At 34.0% G+C, this 17,234-nt stretch overlaps 4 protein-coding genes and 1 long non-coding RNA gene across 6 annotated transcripts; 3 read left to right on the top strand and 2 right to left on the bottom strand.

Moving 5' to 3' along the window:
- Positions 1 to 530: 530 nt before the first annotated feature.
- LOC121114355 (transferrin 2) lies at positions 531 to 3,488 on the bottom strand. Its single transcript, XM_040708301.2, has 2 exons — positions 2,661 to 3,488; positions 531 to 2,600 (listed from the first exon to the last, which is right to left on the bottom strand). The coding sequence occupies exons 1-2, from the start codon at positions 3,142 to 3,144 to the stop codon at positions 712 to 714; spliced, it is 2,373 nt and encodes a 790-aa protein (XP_040564235.1). The 5' UTR covers positions 3,145 to 3,488; the 3' UTR covers positions 531 to 711.
- Positions 3,489 to 3,615: 127 nt separating this feature from the next.
- Positions 3,616 to 5,399, bottom strand: LOC121114356 (protein MEMO1). The gene is made up of 3 exons (XM_040708303.2): positions 4,822 to 5,399; positions 4,328 to 4,752; positions 3,616 to 4,258 (listed from the first exon to the last, which is right to left on the bottom strand). Exons 1-3 carry the CDS (start codon positions 5,054 to 5,056, stop codon positions 4,016 to 4,018), a joined length of 903 nt encoding a protein of 300 aa, XP_040564237.1. The 5' UTR covers positions 5,057 to 5,399; the 3' UTR covers positions 3,616 to 4,015.
- On the top strand, positions 5,150 to 7,059 carry LOC139904892 (uncharacterized). The gene is made up of 2 exons (XR_011779152.1): positions 5,150 to 5,255; positions 6,624 to 7,059. It is a non-coding gene; the product is annotated as an uncharacterized lncRNA (long non-coding RNA).
- A 930-nt stretch (positions 7,060 to 7,989) lies between these two features.
- LOC121114357 (uncharacterized) lies at positions 7,990 to 11,727 on the top strand. Of its 2 annotated transcripts, none has more exons than XM_071886901.1 (5): positions 7,990 to 8,769; positions 9,521 to 9,622; positions 10,330 to 10,521; positions 10,634 to 10,959; positions 11,053 to 11,727. In XM_071886901.1, exons 3-5 carry the CDS (start codon positions 10,333 to 10,335, stop codon positions 11,600 to 11,602), a joined length of 1,065 nt encoding a protein of 354 aa, XP_071743002.1. In that variant the 5' UTR covers positions 7,990 to 8,769; positions 9,521 to 9,622; positions 10,330 to 10,332; the 3' UTR covers positions 11,603 to 11,727. The 2 variants fall into 2 exon arrangements, with proteins under 2 accessions (XP_071743002.1, XP_040564239.1); XM_040708305.2 differs by having other exon boundaries at positions 7,991 to 8,769; positions 10,300 to 10,521.
- A 328-nt stretch (positions 11,728 to 12,055) lies between these two features.
- On the top strand, positions 12,056 to 17,232 carry Neurl4 (neuralized E3 ubiquitin protein ligase 4). The gene is made up of 5 exons (XM_040708306.2): positions 12,056 to 12,516; positions 12,585 to 12,806; positions 12,871 to 13,812; positions 13,872 to 16,550; positions 16,614 to 17,232. The coding sequence occupies exons 1-5, from the start codon at positions 12,195 to 12,197 to the stop codon at positions 16,940 to 16,942; spliced, it is 4,494 nt and encodes a 1,497-aa protein (XP_040564240.1). The 5' UTR covers positions 12,056 to 12,194; the 3' UTR covers positions 16,943 to 17,232.
- The last annotated feature ends 2 nt before the right edge of the window (positions 17,233 to 17,234 follow it).

Genomic DNA, 17,234 nt, shown 5'->3' with positions numbered 1-17,234 from the left:
CACTGGAGGGAGGGGTGCTTAATTATTTTTATAAATACATTTATTTTTTAAATATACGAGTATATATGATTAAAAAAGAGCCTAGCGACGCTACTACTAGCCGTTGCTATTAATTAGGCTTATGAAGGCAAAAAAATAACAAAAATAAATTTGAGATATTTTTCAATAAATAATAACCGACTACACAAGTCACCAATAGACAAATTTTTTGAATTACAAATTCAATTTTAGTAGCACTTGACGCGATGATTATGAATATGTAATTAGTAGGGTTGATATCTTTGTAAGGAAAGAAGAGCGTGATGAGAAGGCTTGGGCGAGACTTAATGCACTACTGAATTAAGACCTTCGTTAATATCAGCTGCATTTTATAAGATATTGGTATCAAATATGTGCTTATATTTTATATGAGATCATCCAACCTTGAGAAAATGCAATTTTAAGGTTATAAAGTAGCCCTGTTATAAGGGGCTTGTTTGAACAATATAGATTGTAGTGATCACTATCACTACAATCATTGTCCATATCCATCCTATTATATTATTTATTATGATGCAGTAGAATAGAAAAGTCTATATATAATGTTTTGCTAACGTTAATACACATATTTATGAGTGAATACAAAAGGAAAAAAATTAGGTTTGAAGTGTTATGAAATTAGGATTCACAGCCTGGCAATGCGTTATGGAACAAGTAATATTAACATATAAATTAGAAAAGAGGTAAAAAACGTAAAGCTGCTATAATGGAAAAAGGATATACTATTGCTAGAGGCTTCACTTGATTTGATATTGATCGACACTCTACCATTGTATAAGCCTTGAGGAATTCCTTGTCCAAATATTTAGTATAGTCTCTTTCTTCTTCAGGCACAACGACCAACTGTTGAGTTGCATCTTGAAAGATCAAATCTGCGTGAGGTGCGTCAGATATAAACATGGAGAAACTAAATTCATCCAGTACTTTCTGTCCATAATATTGCTGGGCATATTTAAGGAGATTAATATAGGAATTAATTCGTTCTTCAGAGAAAGATGGGTTTGTTATGACTGCATTGGATTTGACTTTTCCCAGATGACAATGTTTATACTGTCTAATAGGAGCTCTTGTTCCATCTCTGCATAGAAGTTCATAATCAGATGTTAATTGATTTCTGGCCCACCATTCCTTTCGCTTTCCATCACAGTTTTCATACACTGTTGTGTGCTTCACGAAGGCAACATGTCCTCCACCTTCAACGAGACAACGGAATGCACCAGTATTACCAAAATAATCTTCCATATGATTTCTTACACAATAGTCCTGTCCAGTTCCATGACAGAGGTCACACAAATGCGAATACTCCCAATAGTCTTTTTGCCCATAATAGTTATACCGAAACTCGGGGGACAAAATTCCTGGTGCACAGGACTTTGAAAAGTATTCAGCTGCAGCTCGAGAAGAATCACAATCATAGTCCCTCACTCTTTCATTGCCCAGTAACCAGGAGAGTGGAATTACCCATCCAGCAGCATGACCAACGCCAGTATGACAAGTATTTCTATTTTTGAGATAAATTAGTTCGCTAGAATTATCTCTTTGTTTGACCACAGCCACAGCATAGTAATAAGGTTCTGGAAGGTTATAAATTTCCGCCATTATGGGAATTAGTCCATAACTCCACCCTGCTCTATATATATCTCCGGCCTCCATAACAGCGATATCAGCCTCATTGGCAGCAATCATTCGAGTACATTCATAAGAATTCCTTGCTCTTTTACAAGTCATTTTTGGTTGCAAGAGCTGAGCATTTAAAGCTGCTCTCATGCGAGCGCATTTCTTCATTTCATAGAAAGAAGTAACACAAAGTGTCATTTGACTGATAGGGCATTTACGAATTCCTTCAACCGAGTTCATTGGGGTTATAAGAGAGTCGCCATATATTTTATCCAAATAAGCTTTATATGATTGTGCTTTTGGTGGAATGACATCCAATCCCTTTAGATTATCGTCAAACATAATATTTCTATAATTGCCATATTTAGGAGCAGATTCTAGCATAGAGAAAGAATAATCAGGATCGGGATCCTCTCCGAATTTTTCAAATGCTCTAGTTAAGAAAATCTGAATAATTTCTCTCATGGGATCAGGCATAGCAGAGCTTACAACTATTGCACTTCCAGGTGCAACGCCCCATGCACAATTTTTTACTTCAGTGATGGGGCTACGAATTAAAAGTCCATTATCATCTGGGCAAAGAAGTTCAAGACCTTCAGTATCGTCCAATCGCTCCAAAATATTTCCGTCCATAAATGCTATTTCCCCTTTTTCTTTCAAACATTTATATGCACCAAGAAAACCAGCATATGGATCTCGGCCGGTACATCTTATTCCCCGAACATTAGATCCACATAGCTCGCAAAGCTTATGTGAGTTGTCACCGAGTGGATTGTATCTATCTTGTAGAGAATCAACAGCACAACTCTCCCCGAAAAATTCACTGATAGTTTTTATATGATTATTGCAATCAATTATCTTTAAGATATTTGCCTCCATTAGTTTATGAATCGGAATGGTCCATCCTGCCATGTTTCCTACTCCGCTAAAACAAGCATGAACTCCTGAAAAATTGTGTGGACATAGTCATTAATTCATCTTTACTAAATTATGGTCCTTTTTACCTCTTAAGTCTTCAAAATGTTGGACATTTAGAAGTGTGTCAGATTTAACCACAGCCACTGACGTGACAAAATCTCCTTGTTCATAGACCTCTTTGAGAATTGGAAGTAGAGAATGATATCTTCCTCCATTGAATACATCGCCAGCCTCAAGCCTCATAAAATTAGGATGCGTTGGGCGATTTTCATCGATGACTCTCATGCATTCATTCTTATTATTGTATAATTTACATTTTAAACTCCGATAATAAGAACCAAAGAGGGTTTCATCCTTTTCATGATAGTCTGCCGCCACTTTTGCAAAGTCATAGCATTTCTGAAGCTCTTCATTAGTCAAACAACACCACATAAGATCTTCATTGTTTCTTTCTGAATGAAATAACTCAAAGGCACTTAATGAATGTACAACATTAAAACCGATAAATTGATAAATAAATAATAAAATAGGAAGAATATGTTTCGCATCCATGTTTCTTTCAAATTCCATGGATCACAGGTATATATTTTGTATTGTAGTTATACGCTCCTCTTTTTCCTACCTTGGAGCATCGTTCCTTTTTTTCCTCTATATTTTTTTAATGCAGACTTCCTTGATATTATAAATTTCTAGATGAATCGAAGTATTAGAAACCTTTTACCCCAGCTTAACCCTGATTGATTTAAGATTAATCCCAAATTGTAATAAAATTTAAATCTGATGCCAGTAAATTTATTGATTTGTTAATTTCCTCAATGTTGGAAAGTACTAGTACGAGAATATAGGTCGAATCTTCTACCAACATAATGATAGAATAGACCAATGAGATAAGAAAAAAGGAATTCAATGAATATTTGTATTTTTTTATCTGTCCATTTTTACATCTACGTAAATTAGACAGTATTTAGAATATAGATGCTGTTTAAGCGAAATCCTTGTTTGCATCTTTTCATATTTAATTAATTATTATGAATTTAGATATGTCTTTAATATCTTAAATATTTATTATCCAAAACGATTGTGCGAGTATATACTATATTACAAAAGGAAAAAATGACGAGGAAATAATATTAATATCAAAAAGTAATACATAATGAAGACATTATATTAGATGGATAATATAATACTAGTTTGGATTTATCAGCTATACAGGAATACTTTGGAATTTAAAACACTCCGTGCTTCGTGTACCTCTCTCACACTAAAGTTAATTATTATGAATGTAAGTGTATTGTCTTACATTGTACAAATATATACATAAAAAATCGAAGAAAATATTGCTCCTCAAGTGATGAAGATAATTAGTAACTTTTGTAAGAGGAAAAACAGCGCATAAATGCGAAAATTGACTTCATTTTCAAAAAAAAAATCTAAGGACAATTTATGACATAACGAAAGAGGCGGAGGCATAGCTAACAGAGGAATCCGTTGTTTTACGACAGTTTTCAGACTGAGCATATTTGAGAAACTTTAGTTCCATGGTCGAAGCTTCACTGTGTTGACGAATGGCTTTTACCATACCTAAGAATATGCCAACAGGATGTCTACCACAAATTGTATTGCTATATTTCTTTAGATAGGCAGCAAAGGCATCGTGGTCCATGGACTCAATTATTTTCATTCCCTGTGTGTACATATACTCATAGAAATATGACGATATCTAATCATAAGAAAGAAAAAGGTAACAACAAACCTTATGATCTAAATTACTGATGGACTCATGTATTTCTCCAGCTTTTTGGTCATAATAGGTATAATTAAATCGATTCCCCCAATGGCAGAAGTCAGTTGAGATGACAAACAAGTTGGATGGATCCATGAGATATTTGGCTAGTATTTTCCCGTATTTGTATTCTTTGTCCGGTGACAGAGATCCCACAAGGATAGGGACAATGGTGAATTCCCCCTGTTTTGGCTCCATCATTTTGGCTATGTAAGGTAGATGGAGCTCAATAGAATGTTCATCTTCCTCAGCTTTGAGTGATACCACATCAAATCCTTTAGAGCCCAAAAGCTCTTTGTTGACGTCTTTATCAACAGTGAGATCATAAAGCGGAGTTTCGTATACCGAACAACTTGAAACAAGGCATCCACTTAGTTTCATTCGATGAGCTGGACCTAAACAATGAGATACAAACGGGAAACATCAGACTCAGAATAAACATGGTAGAAGTACAATAACAAAACCTAGTATAAAAACCCGTTTAATTCCTTCAGGATTGATTTGCTTATAGGCATAGGCAGCCGTAGAACCAGAGTAGTGGTATCCCGCATGAGGGCCGATTATGGCTCGAGCTGGAGAAGTATCATTGTCCAATTGAACTTTATCCAACCATCCTGTCATTTCCTTAGCTAGAACTTTTCCATCTCCTGAATACCAAGTTCCAGCGTGACTTGCTACACGACGACTCGAATTGCTCATTTTCGTAGAAGAGCCCGTGCACTTAAGATGAAGAAAACAATGGAATGAAGTTGTCAATGGAGGAGATGACTAAGTAACTATGAAGTAACTAATAGTAATAGTCAAATAGACAATAGTTACTAAAGGACTCAAGAGAAAGAGCGGACAATCAGAACTAGCTTTTTTATCCACGCTCAACCTCAACTGTCAAAAAGGAAAGGTAAAATTTGAAAAAAAAACATACGGCTTTCAGTATTTATCTTATTGCTAACTGTTATTTATTATTTATATAACAATTAGTAAACTATTGTATGTATTTAATTTATAATCTTATCGATGACTGAGTACGAACTAACATGAATTCTAAACGAAGGTCCTAGATGTATAAAAAAATTCAAATCCTATGTCATATCTTTTTTGAATTGTTTTGATTTCATGATACGTAGAGTCAGCTACTTTAAATAAAACAGATGGAAGGAAAATAATAGTCAAGCTGACTATATTTATTCTGGGTGTCGATAAGATATTTCTTTGCTTTTGTTTACAATTGTACGGGCTATTTTAATGACGTCACAGCGGAGTAAGTTGAGGAGAAAATTCAAATTTATTCTGGGATATAATGAAGAAATAACGGATATTTAAATCTTTGCTGAGGGTAACCTTCATCAAATAAATCTTTGATATTTGGCATGATTTAGAGACAAACCAAAGAACAAAGTGAAATATCTTGATAAACATGGAGGTTATGTTCTTAAAACAAGTATAAAACTACAATAAATCAACATCTATAATGTAGAAAACACTTTATTTGCTTTATATAAACCAATGAAAACCAATAATAATATATTCAAGACTCCAGTTGAAATAATAACATGGATATAATTTTTATAAATGCACTCACAGAAAAAAAATAAGTGCAGTAAAAATAGTATATCAACCTGAATACATAAATTAAATACACATTTACTTATATCAATATTATAAAATACTATAGTATTAAATACAAAAAAAATTGGACAATTAATTCAAAATACATTTGACAGCTTATTCACTCTTCTATTTGCTCCAAGATCACTATGTCTTTTGCGTTTCCTTTTTTTTTTTTTTTTCCTACACAATAATAACTTTCAAATAAGCTGTAACGTTATGAATTCCATCAACAATCTTAACTTTATTTGAATACACAAAATACAAAAACTTTGACATTGGAAGCTTCTTATGATTTTGATAAGGATAAAAAGTAAGCTCTTGCTCTTAAAACAACCTTAATTGGATGTCAGAGAAACTGTTGAGTTGATTGGAGGCGTGAAACGCGTCTATTTTTTCATTTAATAGTTCCAATTATTTACTGCATCTTTCTTCAGAATATACAAATTTGTATTTTACCTTTCGTAAGATTACGGAGTGTGTTTTGGGTACAAAGATTGATGGAACTAAATCTTTTTTAGTTTGCTTCTTTTTAATACGTAATGACATGTAGAACGGAGGATTTGTTATCCGATATAAGTACTTATTCTAAAATGTAATTAGTCCACAATTGAATTATAGTAGGTGTCTAATCCTTTATACACATATCTTTAATGCATAGCCTCCAAAGATTTAGGAGTGTCGGTTCCACTCCTGCTGCTTACGACGCAGTATTAATCTTACTAGGGGAAAACGTCCTTATACTGTAAGTCCACTTCGAATGTCGTGCCTATGTCCTTGAATATTTTCATCGATTGCTCAGATGTAATTCAAGCTCATTTCAAGTCCATTACTATAATATAGCGTCCATAGTGTTAACGCTTTTCCTGAGTTCGCAATACAATAGCTTTGGAATCCAAGACGAGTTGCAAGACTTAGCTATGGAGTCCTAGTCAAGTCTCGAGTATTTGATTGTGAGATCGTCTTCAAAATATGTACTCAAGTCCAACTCGAGTCCTAAGTCCAAGTTCCCAAATCCGGCAACTATTGACCATTGTATATTAAATTATACATGTATTATTATAATAACAATTAATAAATCCTACATAGTAAATGTATTTAATTGAAAACTCCTCTTCTCTTTAGAGGGATATTCAAACAAGGAAAAATCAAAGAACAAAATAATTTCTTCTTTCCCCACAGCAATTATTGAGTGTGAGGCGTGCTTCATCCCTCTTTATTAGATCCCAGATTTATATAACTAATTTTATTAATACACCATTTAATAGTATTTTATTTTCTTATCAGACAATTCTATTACTGTAAATTTTTAACATCCGACGATTGCAGTACAAAAATTAATTTTTTTTAAATTAGATTAAAAGTTATTTTAAATATAAATGGAAGCTGATAAGATTTACCAATTACATTCATTCCCAAAAATAATCTTTCCATTTCATTCAAAGCATGAAGTTGTTCTTCAAAATGTAAACCGAATCCACGTGTATGTTTTATATTGTTGTAAATAGTACTTGCATCCATGCAATCAAACCAATCATAGACAATTGCAATAATTCTTGGAATAATCAAGATACTGTCCCTAAGTATCTTGGGGAAAAATATGAGTTAACACTAGTCAGGGAGCACTGTATCAAATAGCACTCCCTAAAATAGTCCGTAATACTGAACTTGGGTCCATTGTGACGTCATCAAAAAAATTGTCAGCTAACGTCAACCAGACGGCGTTACAAGTTTCTTATAGACACTCCTTATATAAATTTAGTCACCTTGATAATAGCAGAATCTTTGTTTATTTCCATAACCCAGTCGCAAAGAAAATATACAAAGAACCAATGAGATCTAATACTATATGGAGGGGTACAAGTTTCAATGACGCAACCTATTGTCGTAAAAAACATCAGTTTTGTGAGTAATTCGACTTGGTAAACTCATATGAACTTTGTACATTTATAAAACTATTATATTTGTCGTAGTTGTAATTTTATATTTACATCACGTGGTATTTTAAGCAACTCTTCAATTTTGGGTTAATATTTGAAATATCATATCTTGATCTGTTCAAGGGATCTAGAATCTTAAGGTGAGATCCCTTGAACAATTTCATCACTCGGTGGATCTCATCTCCTTTAATGGAAACATCGTTAATTTTACATTTGCCTCTTCAAATTATGGTCTGTGATAGTGACTTCCAGAGCATTAGTCCACTCCAGAAATCTTGAGCGAGCTCCCGCTCCGTTATTAATTTTAAGAGTGCGCCCTCGCTCGTTTTTTAAAGCAATCAGTGTGCTCCCACTCCAACTCAACTAAATATGAGCAGAGCTCATTTTTTTTGCTTGTATAGGAGTATAGGGTGTCCTCGCATAACGAGGTTTCAAACACTGCAGATTTCGGATAACGTGGTGTTTGGGATTATTCTGACTCCTGTTTTGTCTGTTGGCATTTCAAGGGCATTGAGCAACAGACTGAAGTTCTTTTGTTATTAAGTCAACTCTGCCTCGTTTCCTACTCAAAGAAAACTATTTCATTAATAAGAGTCCTTCAGTTTCCTTGATGTATATAAAGCCTAAATCACTCATATCAATCACATTTATATCAATTCCATTTATAAGTTGGACTTTGTCATATACAGTCTAAATGGATAATTATATAAGTTGGACACTTCAAGATCACACCTGATTTCTTAATTACTACTGAGTCTCTTTTTGTCATAAGAAAACAAGTGGAAGATGATTCGAGACTCGTAAAGATAATGTGCTTCTCTTTTCTCGATATTTTGGTCTCCAATCCAAAAAATGGATCGAGGGCAGGTTTGAAGCTAAAGACGAACAATTTTTTTGGAAAGGGATCCATAAATTTCCTGAATGATGGGGAAAATGTGTGGCTAGCGAAGGCGCATACTTTGAAAATTAAATTTGTAACCATTTTTTCGCAATAAACGTTCATTTTTTTTTGTTTAAGTCTCATTTCATAGGCGCATACCTGGTAAGTATTCAAAAATTGTGGTTTTTAATATATTTTGGCATGTAATTCTGGAGTCCTGGAATAAGCATGCATAATTTTTATTCCTACATGAGTGGAATATGATTGGAGGGATTGGTTTTAAAAAGAGAGTCAATGTCAGTTTTTACTCAATTCCTTCAAGAGGGGAAATAAAGAAAAACAAGCTAAGCTGCATGCATGATTATTCAATGTGTCTATAATTAAATGATTTCGGATATAAGAAAAATCCGTTTATTCTCGAATTTTGATCTGAAAAATAGCAGTTTCCCTAATCCGGATATATAAATTATATATACGCAGGTTATATATTTAACCTGCATTATCTATATATTGTAATTTTATAAATAAATGGATGTACCCATAATATATATAAAATGGTTTTAAATTTAATTTTCAAAGTATGCGCCTTCGCTAGCCACACATTTTCCCCATCATTCAGGAAATTTATGGATCCCTTTCCAAAAATATATAGTAAGACAAACTCGCCTATTCTCTTCCTAATTCCCTTTTATAATTTGTACTTAATATATTATGTACGTTCTCCCTTTTTCCTGTTAGTACAGTAATTCGTTTTTGGATTTTTAATTTTTTGGTGCAATTTACAATCTACAACCCATACCTCCAGGAATCTGGTCTGATCAGAATTAAACAGAGCCTTAAGTACGTAACTTGGATCAATATTTTTTAATTCTAATCAAACTACAGCCGGATTTTCATCACATCATAAAATTTTAGCATGTTTTGAAAAATCTTCATGCAGTAATAATTATCTCCTCAGCAGCACTTCCTTTAATCAAATTGCATCAAAAATTTAAATATGTTTGCAAAAAATTTGGGTCTGAAGTAAACATCCATCTTCATGTAAATAATAAAGGGACAAGTGCTTGAAAAAAATTTCTAATATAAAAAAAATTTCAAAGTTGAGACTTATGAGCTGTTAAAGTTTCAGTTTACTGCTTTTAATTTATTAATATAATAAATCCATTTGCACTCTAGTAAAAAAAAAGTACGCCAAAAGAAGATATTTCAGTGTTTCCTGCTAAATTACTACTAATTACATTTTTAATACTAAAATATTAGTAGAACTCATTGTCCCTGCCAGTTATAAAGTTATTATTATTCTTTGACGTCATTTATCCTTAGAAATTACTTTTTTTCATTTCGCTTTCACTTTCTTTTTTGAGGCTGGTGACTGGTGGACGTACGTACGTAGAGTTGCAGAAGCTGAGCTCACTCCTCACAGTAGTTGTGCAGCTGCTTAAATAAATAAATATTGATTCTCGATCCGGTGTCATTTAAAAACATAAAATAATCATAATTATTATATTTCACTACAGTTCTTTGTTATGAATATATTTGATCTTTAGTCCATGATGGAATATGTAGATGAAGTAGCTGAAAAAGCTTTTAATCTTCTATCTAGCTTGAAGCCTCAATCAGAAACTAATGTTCCTTATTGTTTGAGAGGATCCTCGAATCGATATTGCTACATATGTGGATTCAGAACCAAGGACCTTGCAGATTTTATTTTGCACCGAATTAAATTTCATAATGATGAAGTAAGTACTACTTTTATTTAGGAAAATCAAATATGAAGGACTATTTATGATAGTATTTAATTGTAATCATGGCTGAATCATGTTCTCTTATTCCCCCTTCTATTTTTTTTAGGGGACATCCTCTTGTTGTTTCTGTAGTATGAAATTCAATGACTCTTTTACTCGCTACATGCATCAAATGGTCATCATCTATACTCAAAAATGCGAAAATTGTTTGGAAAATTTAACGCCCATCCATGTTTGCTCTCCAGAGAAACTAAAAAACAGTAATGAGAATTTTCTTGCCTACCACTGTACCCTTGGCTGTGATCTACGCATGAAATATTCATCTAAAAAACAAATTGTGGAACACTTTCAAGCTTTACATGGGGTAGATGAAAGGGATGTCACAGTGGATGAAGATAATTGCAACACTGAGGTCCATATTGGGGACACTATGTAAGAATTCAAGTTCTAGTCATTTCATTTTTTGTATCATTGCATTTCACACTCTTTATTTTTCTCCTCAACAATATATTTTATATTTCCCAGGGAAGAGTGCTCTGAATGTGGAATACTCATCAACCCAGAGCACATATCCATGGCCCATCACATAATTCATGAATGTTTTGCTCGAGGACGTGTACAAAGTGTCTTTGTTCGATACATCAATGATCTTGCTGAGTCTCAACGAATGGATCCAGAATTGATACTCCGATATGAGCTTATCTCTCAACTCCTCTGCCATCATGATGACGAGACAGAATTGGAGACTCTTTATGAGATGGATATTGTGAATCTTTTCTTAAGTTGGAGCGAGTCTTTAAATGCGGATCTATCACACTTTAAAGATGATCACATCAATTTTATTGTTCAAATTTATACTAAAAACTTAATAGACCCTATTACGGACGCCAATTTTCGAAGAAATCCGGTTCCCATTTCATACAATATTAAATCTGCACCCGAAGAACTCACAATAGACCGAGTAATTCAAGAACTAAAGGATTTCAACAAGGAAAACATTGTTCCTAATCAATTGAATCTTCCACTGAAAAGTGTTTTAATGAGAGTAGTGGAGGAACTCGGAAAAATCGATTGATTCTACTGTATATAACATTTTTATGAATATGTATATAAGTCAATTTATACTATATTTTGTTATCCTCAATCAAAATCTTGGACTTCTGATAAATACATTCATATTACTGTGTGCAATACAATGTACCTATTTTGTGTTAATTGTATTTGAAAAATATGTTGTTTTTCTGATAAAACAAGGGCTTTATTTATACTTTGAGCATGTGTAAATAATAAATTAAAACATTCTTTGTCTTATTTCATGGGGCTATGATGTTCAGCAGTCAGTACTTATGATACATTGGAAAAATTTCCTCCGTTAATTAGAGAATATTAAAATAAATATTGAATATTGATAATTAACTGTGATTCGGAGAACTTTACATAATATTATATTGTTAGTAAAGCATGCAGTAGATAATTTTCCTCAAACCGTTGGTTTCCGACGACTATTCTTAGTTAAGTTCAAGTGCTCATAAAAAAGAAGTAGCTGACAGGAGAGAAAGGAAAGTTTGTTTATGTCTGCTGTTCAAGCCTAAAATGCAAGAATAAAAAAAAATGATCCTCCTGGATCGTTCGAATCAAGGATATCCTTTTGATAGACTACTCCAACTATGAACTCTGAGGAAGGGACCCTTTCTCAAGGGTTTCACAAGGAAATTAAAGGCCGCTTTATTTCTATCACAGATGATGGTCAGACTGCATATCGCAGCAATCCAACAGAGGAATTTGATCAGGGTCTTGTTTTTAGTGCTAAACCCCTAGTTGAAAACTCTCTTTTTGAGATTGTATTCCTCTCCAAGGTTCCATCTTGGTCAGGTTCTCTTGAAATCGGTGTGACAACTGTCAAGCCTTCCTCGTTGGACTCTGTTCCACCTAGTTCAAAGGAGCTACCATCACAGACATGGACATTAATGGAAAATTCCTTGATCCAAAGTATGTTAATTTAATTCAGGCGATCTTTTTGAGATTTGGATCTCATGATTTCCTTTGTTTTATTTTAGATGGGCACATTCTAAAGGAAAACTATGGTTCTAATTTGGACAAACTTGATGAAGGAGATACACTGGGTGTTTTAAAGTCGTTATCGGGTGAGATTATTTTTTTTGCTAAAGGTGTATCCCTTGGACCTGTTCCTTCAGTTAAAATAACTCAAGATTTATTTGCGTTTGTCAACATTTATGGAAAGTGTGCCTCTGTCAGTCTTACATCTGAAAACTCTCAAGGTATCTTTATTGCAAATATTAAACGTTTAACGGACTCTCTTCATCTTTTTATCTTCTTTTTTAGATCAACGGATGCTATTTAATGATTTAGCTAATGAAGCGACAGCCTCTTCTTCTAATCCATTAAATTCCTTATTAACAAATCGCTTAGTCTATAACACAACCAATAGCAGGATATTAGCAAATGAAAAACATTCTAGTAATCATCGCATAAGTGTGAATAATGATAAAATACGATTTCATGAAAGAAAGGGATCGCTCATCAAACTAAGTAACAATAACCGTACATGTGAAAGACGAAGACCTTTAGAAGAATTCAACAATGGAGTTGTTATGACTCATAGACCTTTGAGGGATGATGAACTTTTTGAAATTCGTATAGACCGTCTCGTAGATAAATGGAGTGGCAGTATTGAAGTGGGCATGACTGCTCACAATCCAAATACTTTGGATTTCCCTTCAACAATGACCAATCAACGTTCTGGTACATTAATGATGAGTGGTTGTGGAATCCTGACAAATGGGAAAGGAACTAAAAAAGGTTATGGTCATTTTAATCTGGATGAGTTGAAAGAAGGAGATCGGATTGGAATGATGAGAAAAATTGGTGGAAATTTACATTTTTATATTAATGGGCAGGATCAAGGAGTGGCTGCTGGAAGAGTTCCTAGTCCAATATGGGGTGTAATAGATTTGTATGGCTTAACTGTGAAGGTAACTATTGTGGATAGAGATGAACGAGATGACAAAAATTTAATCACGAAGAGAGGTTTATCCTTGGGAGTTGAAAATTTTACTGAAGATAATAATAATAGATTGTCGTTCCATAAAAACTGTGGTTCTCATGCTGCTGTTATAAATGGAGGTTCGAGTGCGCATCGTCCAAATTCAACAGAAGAGTTTAATTTTGGAGTTGTTCTGACGAATAGACCACTCTTGGTTAATGAAATCTTTGAAGTTAGACTTGACAAAATGGTGACCAAATGGGCTGGATCCATAGAAATTGGTAGGATTCTTTAATTTTAAATAATTGAAGGATAAAAAAAATCTTACATATATTTTTAGGGGTAACTACACATTCACCATCTGAACTCGATTTTCCTTCAACCATGACTAACATACGAAGTGGGACTTGGATGATGACAGGGAATGGAGTGATGCACAATGGTACAACCATTATTGACGATTATGGACATAACTTGGATAAGCTAAAGGTCGGTGATAGAGTTGCTGTCGTACGAAAAGAGAATGGCACCCTTCACTTTTTTGTCAACAGTGAAGATCAAGGTCCTGCAGCGCTCAATGTTCCTGAGCATGTATATGGAGTCATTGACCTGTATGGTCAAGCAGCACAAGTATCAATTTTAGATGTATCAGATCATCGCTCTCCATGTGATGGATTCACTGTTGATCAATACATGAAAAATTTAGGAATATCAAATGAAACTGGAATCAGCAATTCAATTAACTTAGAAAACGGAAATCAATTATCTTCTATCCATATTGAGCAGGATCAAAATTTAAGATTTCATCACCTACATGGTAGAAATGCCCGAATATCAAATAATGGTTTAACTGCCTCTAGACCCAATGCCCTTGGAGAGTTTAATGATGCTATTGTTGTGTCTAATCGACCCCTAAAAACAGGAGAACATTTTGAAATAGTTATTGAGCGTGTTGTTGAACGTTGGTCTGGAAGTATTGAGGTTGGGGTTACTCTAATTCGACCTGAAGACTTAGATTTCCCCAATACTATGACTGATATTAATTATGATTCATGGATGCTCAGTGGATCTGCCATAATGCAAGATGGTCAAACAGTACGCAATGGTTATTGCTGTGATCTTGATTCTCTTAGTGTTGGGTCACGACTAGGAATGATGAGAGCATTGGATGGAAGTTTGAGGTATACTATTAATGGAGAAGATCAGGGTATTGCCTGTGAAAGTGTTCCTCCTAATGTATATGCAGTTATTGATCTCTATGGACAATGTGCTCAAGTATCCCTATTACACAACGCTTCCAGTTCTTTAGCTCAATTACAGCCTCAAACCTCACAACCTAAAGAAAACTCAACTACAAGCAGTATTCAGATGGAATTATCTCATATCAGTTTACCTTTAGTAATTAGTGATGATGTATTGTCTAAACACAAATTTGATCCATGTCGTATTGGAAAGTCGTTGATATTAAAAAACAACGATACTTCTTTGATTCGGATAAAAGGAACATGTGAGAATGTTTTTGCGACAGGATTCCAATGCCTGGAAGGTGATGAAATTTTTGAAATAGGAATTGAAGAAGTTGATCTATTTTGGGCTGGTTCTCTAAAATTAGGAGTAACGTCTGATATTGAAGGATTAATTTCCTCAGTTAAAGATTTATCCTTATTAAAAGGAGACACAATTTATCTTGATGGAAGTCAGATAATAAGAAATGGGAAGATTATTAAAACCAACTATTGTCCATCTATTGATAGATTGTTATTGAAAGATAAAATAGCTATGCGAAGGACTTCCGATGGACTACTTAAATTTGTTATAAATTCTGAAGAATCTCATACCTTTGTAGCTGCTTCAAATTTACCAAGCAAGGTTTGGCCTGTCTTAGAATTATCTGGGTCAACAATGAGTGTGAGAATTTTAAGTGGGATTTCAAATCCCAATGGGAAAATAGCCTCTTCTCCACCTTTTGGAAGCCACCCCTTACTTCCCTATGCTTCTAATGTTTTGCAAGATTCTTTAGAAATCGCTACTCTCGACGTTGAAAAGGTTCCTTCTGCCCCTTTATCATTTCATCATGATAATCATGGTCGCAATATTCAATTGAGTCATGGAGATATTGCAACTCGAACAGATAGTTATAATCAAGGAATCGTTGTATCCAATCGAATCTTAACCCTTGATGATATTTTTGGAGTGTATTTGAAAAGGGTTAATGCTTCCAGATGGAGCTCGTCCATTATGATCGGTGTTCTCTCATCTTCACCAGACAAAATTCACTTTCCCGTTAGTGCTCTGGGCTTAAAAAAGAATGCTTGGATTATAAGTGGGGATGGAGTTTTTCAAGATGGTGTTAAAGTGGCTAAAATTTCCAATAACTTGGACGATTTGAAAGTTCATAATTCAGTTGGGATTTCAATATCTTCTGATTATTCGTTACATCTTTGGATTAATGGTATTGACCAGGGCCCAGTAGTCAAGCGTCTTCCAACTTATAACTTTTATTATGGTTTATTGGATCTTTATGGCAAATGTGAAGAGGTAAGAATTTTAGGTTCAAAGGTTAAAGAATCCTCTGAGGATGACGAAGCTACGAATCATGAAATAGCCAAAGACAACCCGAGCTCTGAGTCTCATACCACAGAAAAGAACATTGCTTTTTCTGAATACTGCACAAAATATTGCGAGTACCTTAGTATGTGTAAAAGATTTAAGACCTCCCTTGGACTTCCAAAGTATTTTTTCCCTTCAAATGACTCAGATGAAGAAGGAGGCTCACTTCATCCAACATGCTTTTGTCAAACATGCTGTAAAATCCATGTTTATGACCTTTACTTGAAAAAAGGTAATCCCCCAAGAGAGTATGGAGTTCCGACCGGCTGGGTTAGATTTCCTGTAAAACGAGGAGTCAGAAAAGAAAGTGAAGAATTATTATCAACTAGGGATTGGCATGTAGGATATCATCCCACTAAAGCAGCTCATATTCGTAAAATACTTGATCGTGGAAATTTAATTCCATACGGTAAGATGATCATATATTATAAACAGTGGGCAGTATAACTTAGTATATTCTTTTTGTTAATAGATGATCTCGGTTTGGAACAAAGGAAAAAAACACCTAAATCAAAGGAAGATGACGGCGGTTCGTCCCAATTCCTTTTTTCTCCGACCCTGCAATATATAATTCATATATGTTCGTCAACAATATACGTTGATAAAAAGACTAAACGCTCTTATGAAGCTAAAATGGCTTTACAGCTCGATGTTCATCCTGGATCCTATAAAGTTGGCCCTCCAACTGCTGGTACCTCAATATCCTATGATTCGCATTTTAAAGTTGATGAAACAGAATGGTTGACGAAAGAGAGAGGAAACACTGCAATCACGGGCATTCTCATTTCTTTGGAATCTTAGTTTCCTAAACGAAGTTCTTAGGATTTTTAAAAAACCAAATTAATAAACAGTCTATTATTATTCTTTCAGTCTTACCTAAGTATGGCCTTTGGGGCTAATAAATACATTATATTTTACTGTTGGCCTTTTAAATTTTAGAGGACAAAGCGTTTTTTTTCTTTTCTTTTTGTTCAATTGTTTTGTGTAAGCAAACTCTAGCAACTTCAAGAGTATCCTTCTAACAGAGTCATAATAATCTAATTAGTTCTCACGAACTTAATATAAGATATTAAATAAAAGCAATAATTCAATA

This window comes from Lepeophtheirus salmonis, chromosome 3 (assembly GCF_016086655.4).
Source record: "Lepeophtheirus salmonis chromosome 3, UVic_Lsal_1.4, whole genome shotgun sequence".
Classification (NCBI taxonomy): Eukaryota; Metazoa; Arthropoda; class Copepoda; order Siphonostomatoida; family Caligidae; genus Lepeophtheirus; species Lepeophtheirus salmonis.
The sequence above is the reverse complement of the archived record's forward strand: the minus strand, read 5'-3'. Positions and strand labels throughout refer to the sequence as shown.

Excerpts from the sequence above, each read along its gene's own strand:
- LOC121114357 (XM_071886901.1), top strand. The coding sequence starts at position 10,333 with ATGATGGAATATGTAGATGAAGTAGCTGAAAAAGCTTTTAATCTTCTA. Across the intron at positions 10,522-10,633 it reads TTAAATTTCATAATGATGAA|GGGACATCCTCTTGTTGTTT; the intron begins GTAAGTACTACT and ends TATTTTTTTTAG. Across the intron at positions 10,960-11,052 it reads GTCCATATTGGGGACACTAT|GGAAGAGTGCTCTGAATGTG; the intron begins GTAAGAATTCAA and ends TATATTTCCCAG.
- Neurl4 (XM_040708306.2), top strand. The coding sequence starts at position 12,195 with ATGAACTCTGAGGAAGGGACCCTTTCTCAAGGGTTTCACAAGGAAATT. Across the intron at positions 12,517-12,584 it reads GGAAAATTCCTTGATCCAAA|ATGGGCACATTCTAAAGGAA; the intron begins GTATGTTAATTT and ends GTTTTATTTTAG. Across the intron at positions 13,813-13,871 it reads GGCTGGATCCATAGAAATTG|GGGTAACTACACATTCACCA; the intron begins GTAGGATTCTTT and ends ATATATTTTTAG.
- LOC121114355 (XM_040708301.2), bottom strand. The coding sequence starts at position 3,144 with ATGGAATTTGAAAGAAACATGGATGCGAAACATATTCTTCCTATTTTA. Across the intron at positions 2,601-2,660 it reads ACATTTTGAAGACTTAAGAG|GAGTTCATGCTTGTTTTAGC; the intron begins GTAAAAAGGACC and ends ACAATTTTTCAG.
- LOC121114356 (XM_040708303.2), bottom strand. The coding sequence starts at position 5,056 with ATGAGCAATTCGAGTCGTCGTGTAGCAAGTCACGCTGGAACTTGGTAT. Across the intron at positions 4,753-4,821 it reads TAAACGGGTTTTTATACTAG|GTCCAGCTCATCGAATGAAA; the intron begins GTTTTGTTATTG and ends CTCATTGTTTAG. Across the intron at positions 4,259-4,327 it reads TCAGTAATTTAGATCATAAG|GGAATGAAAATAATTGAGTC; the intron begins GTTTGTTGTTAC and ends ATGTACACACAG.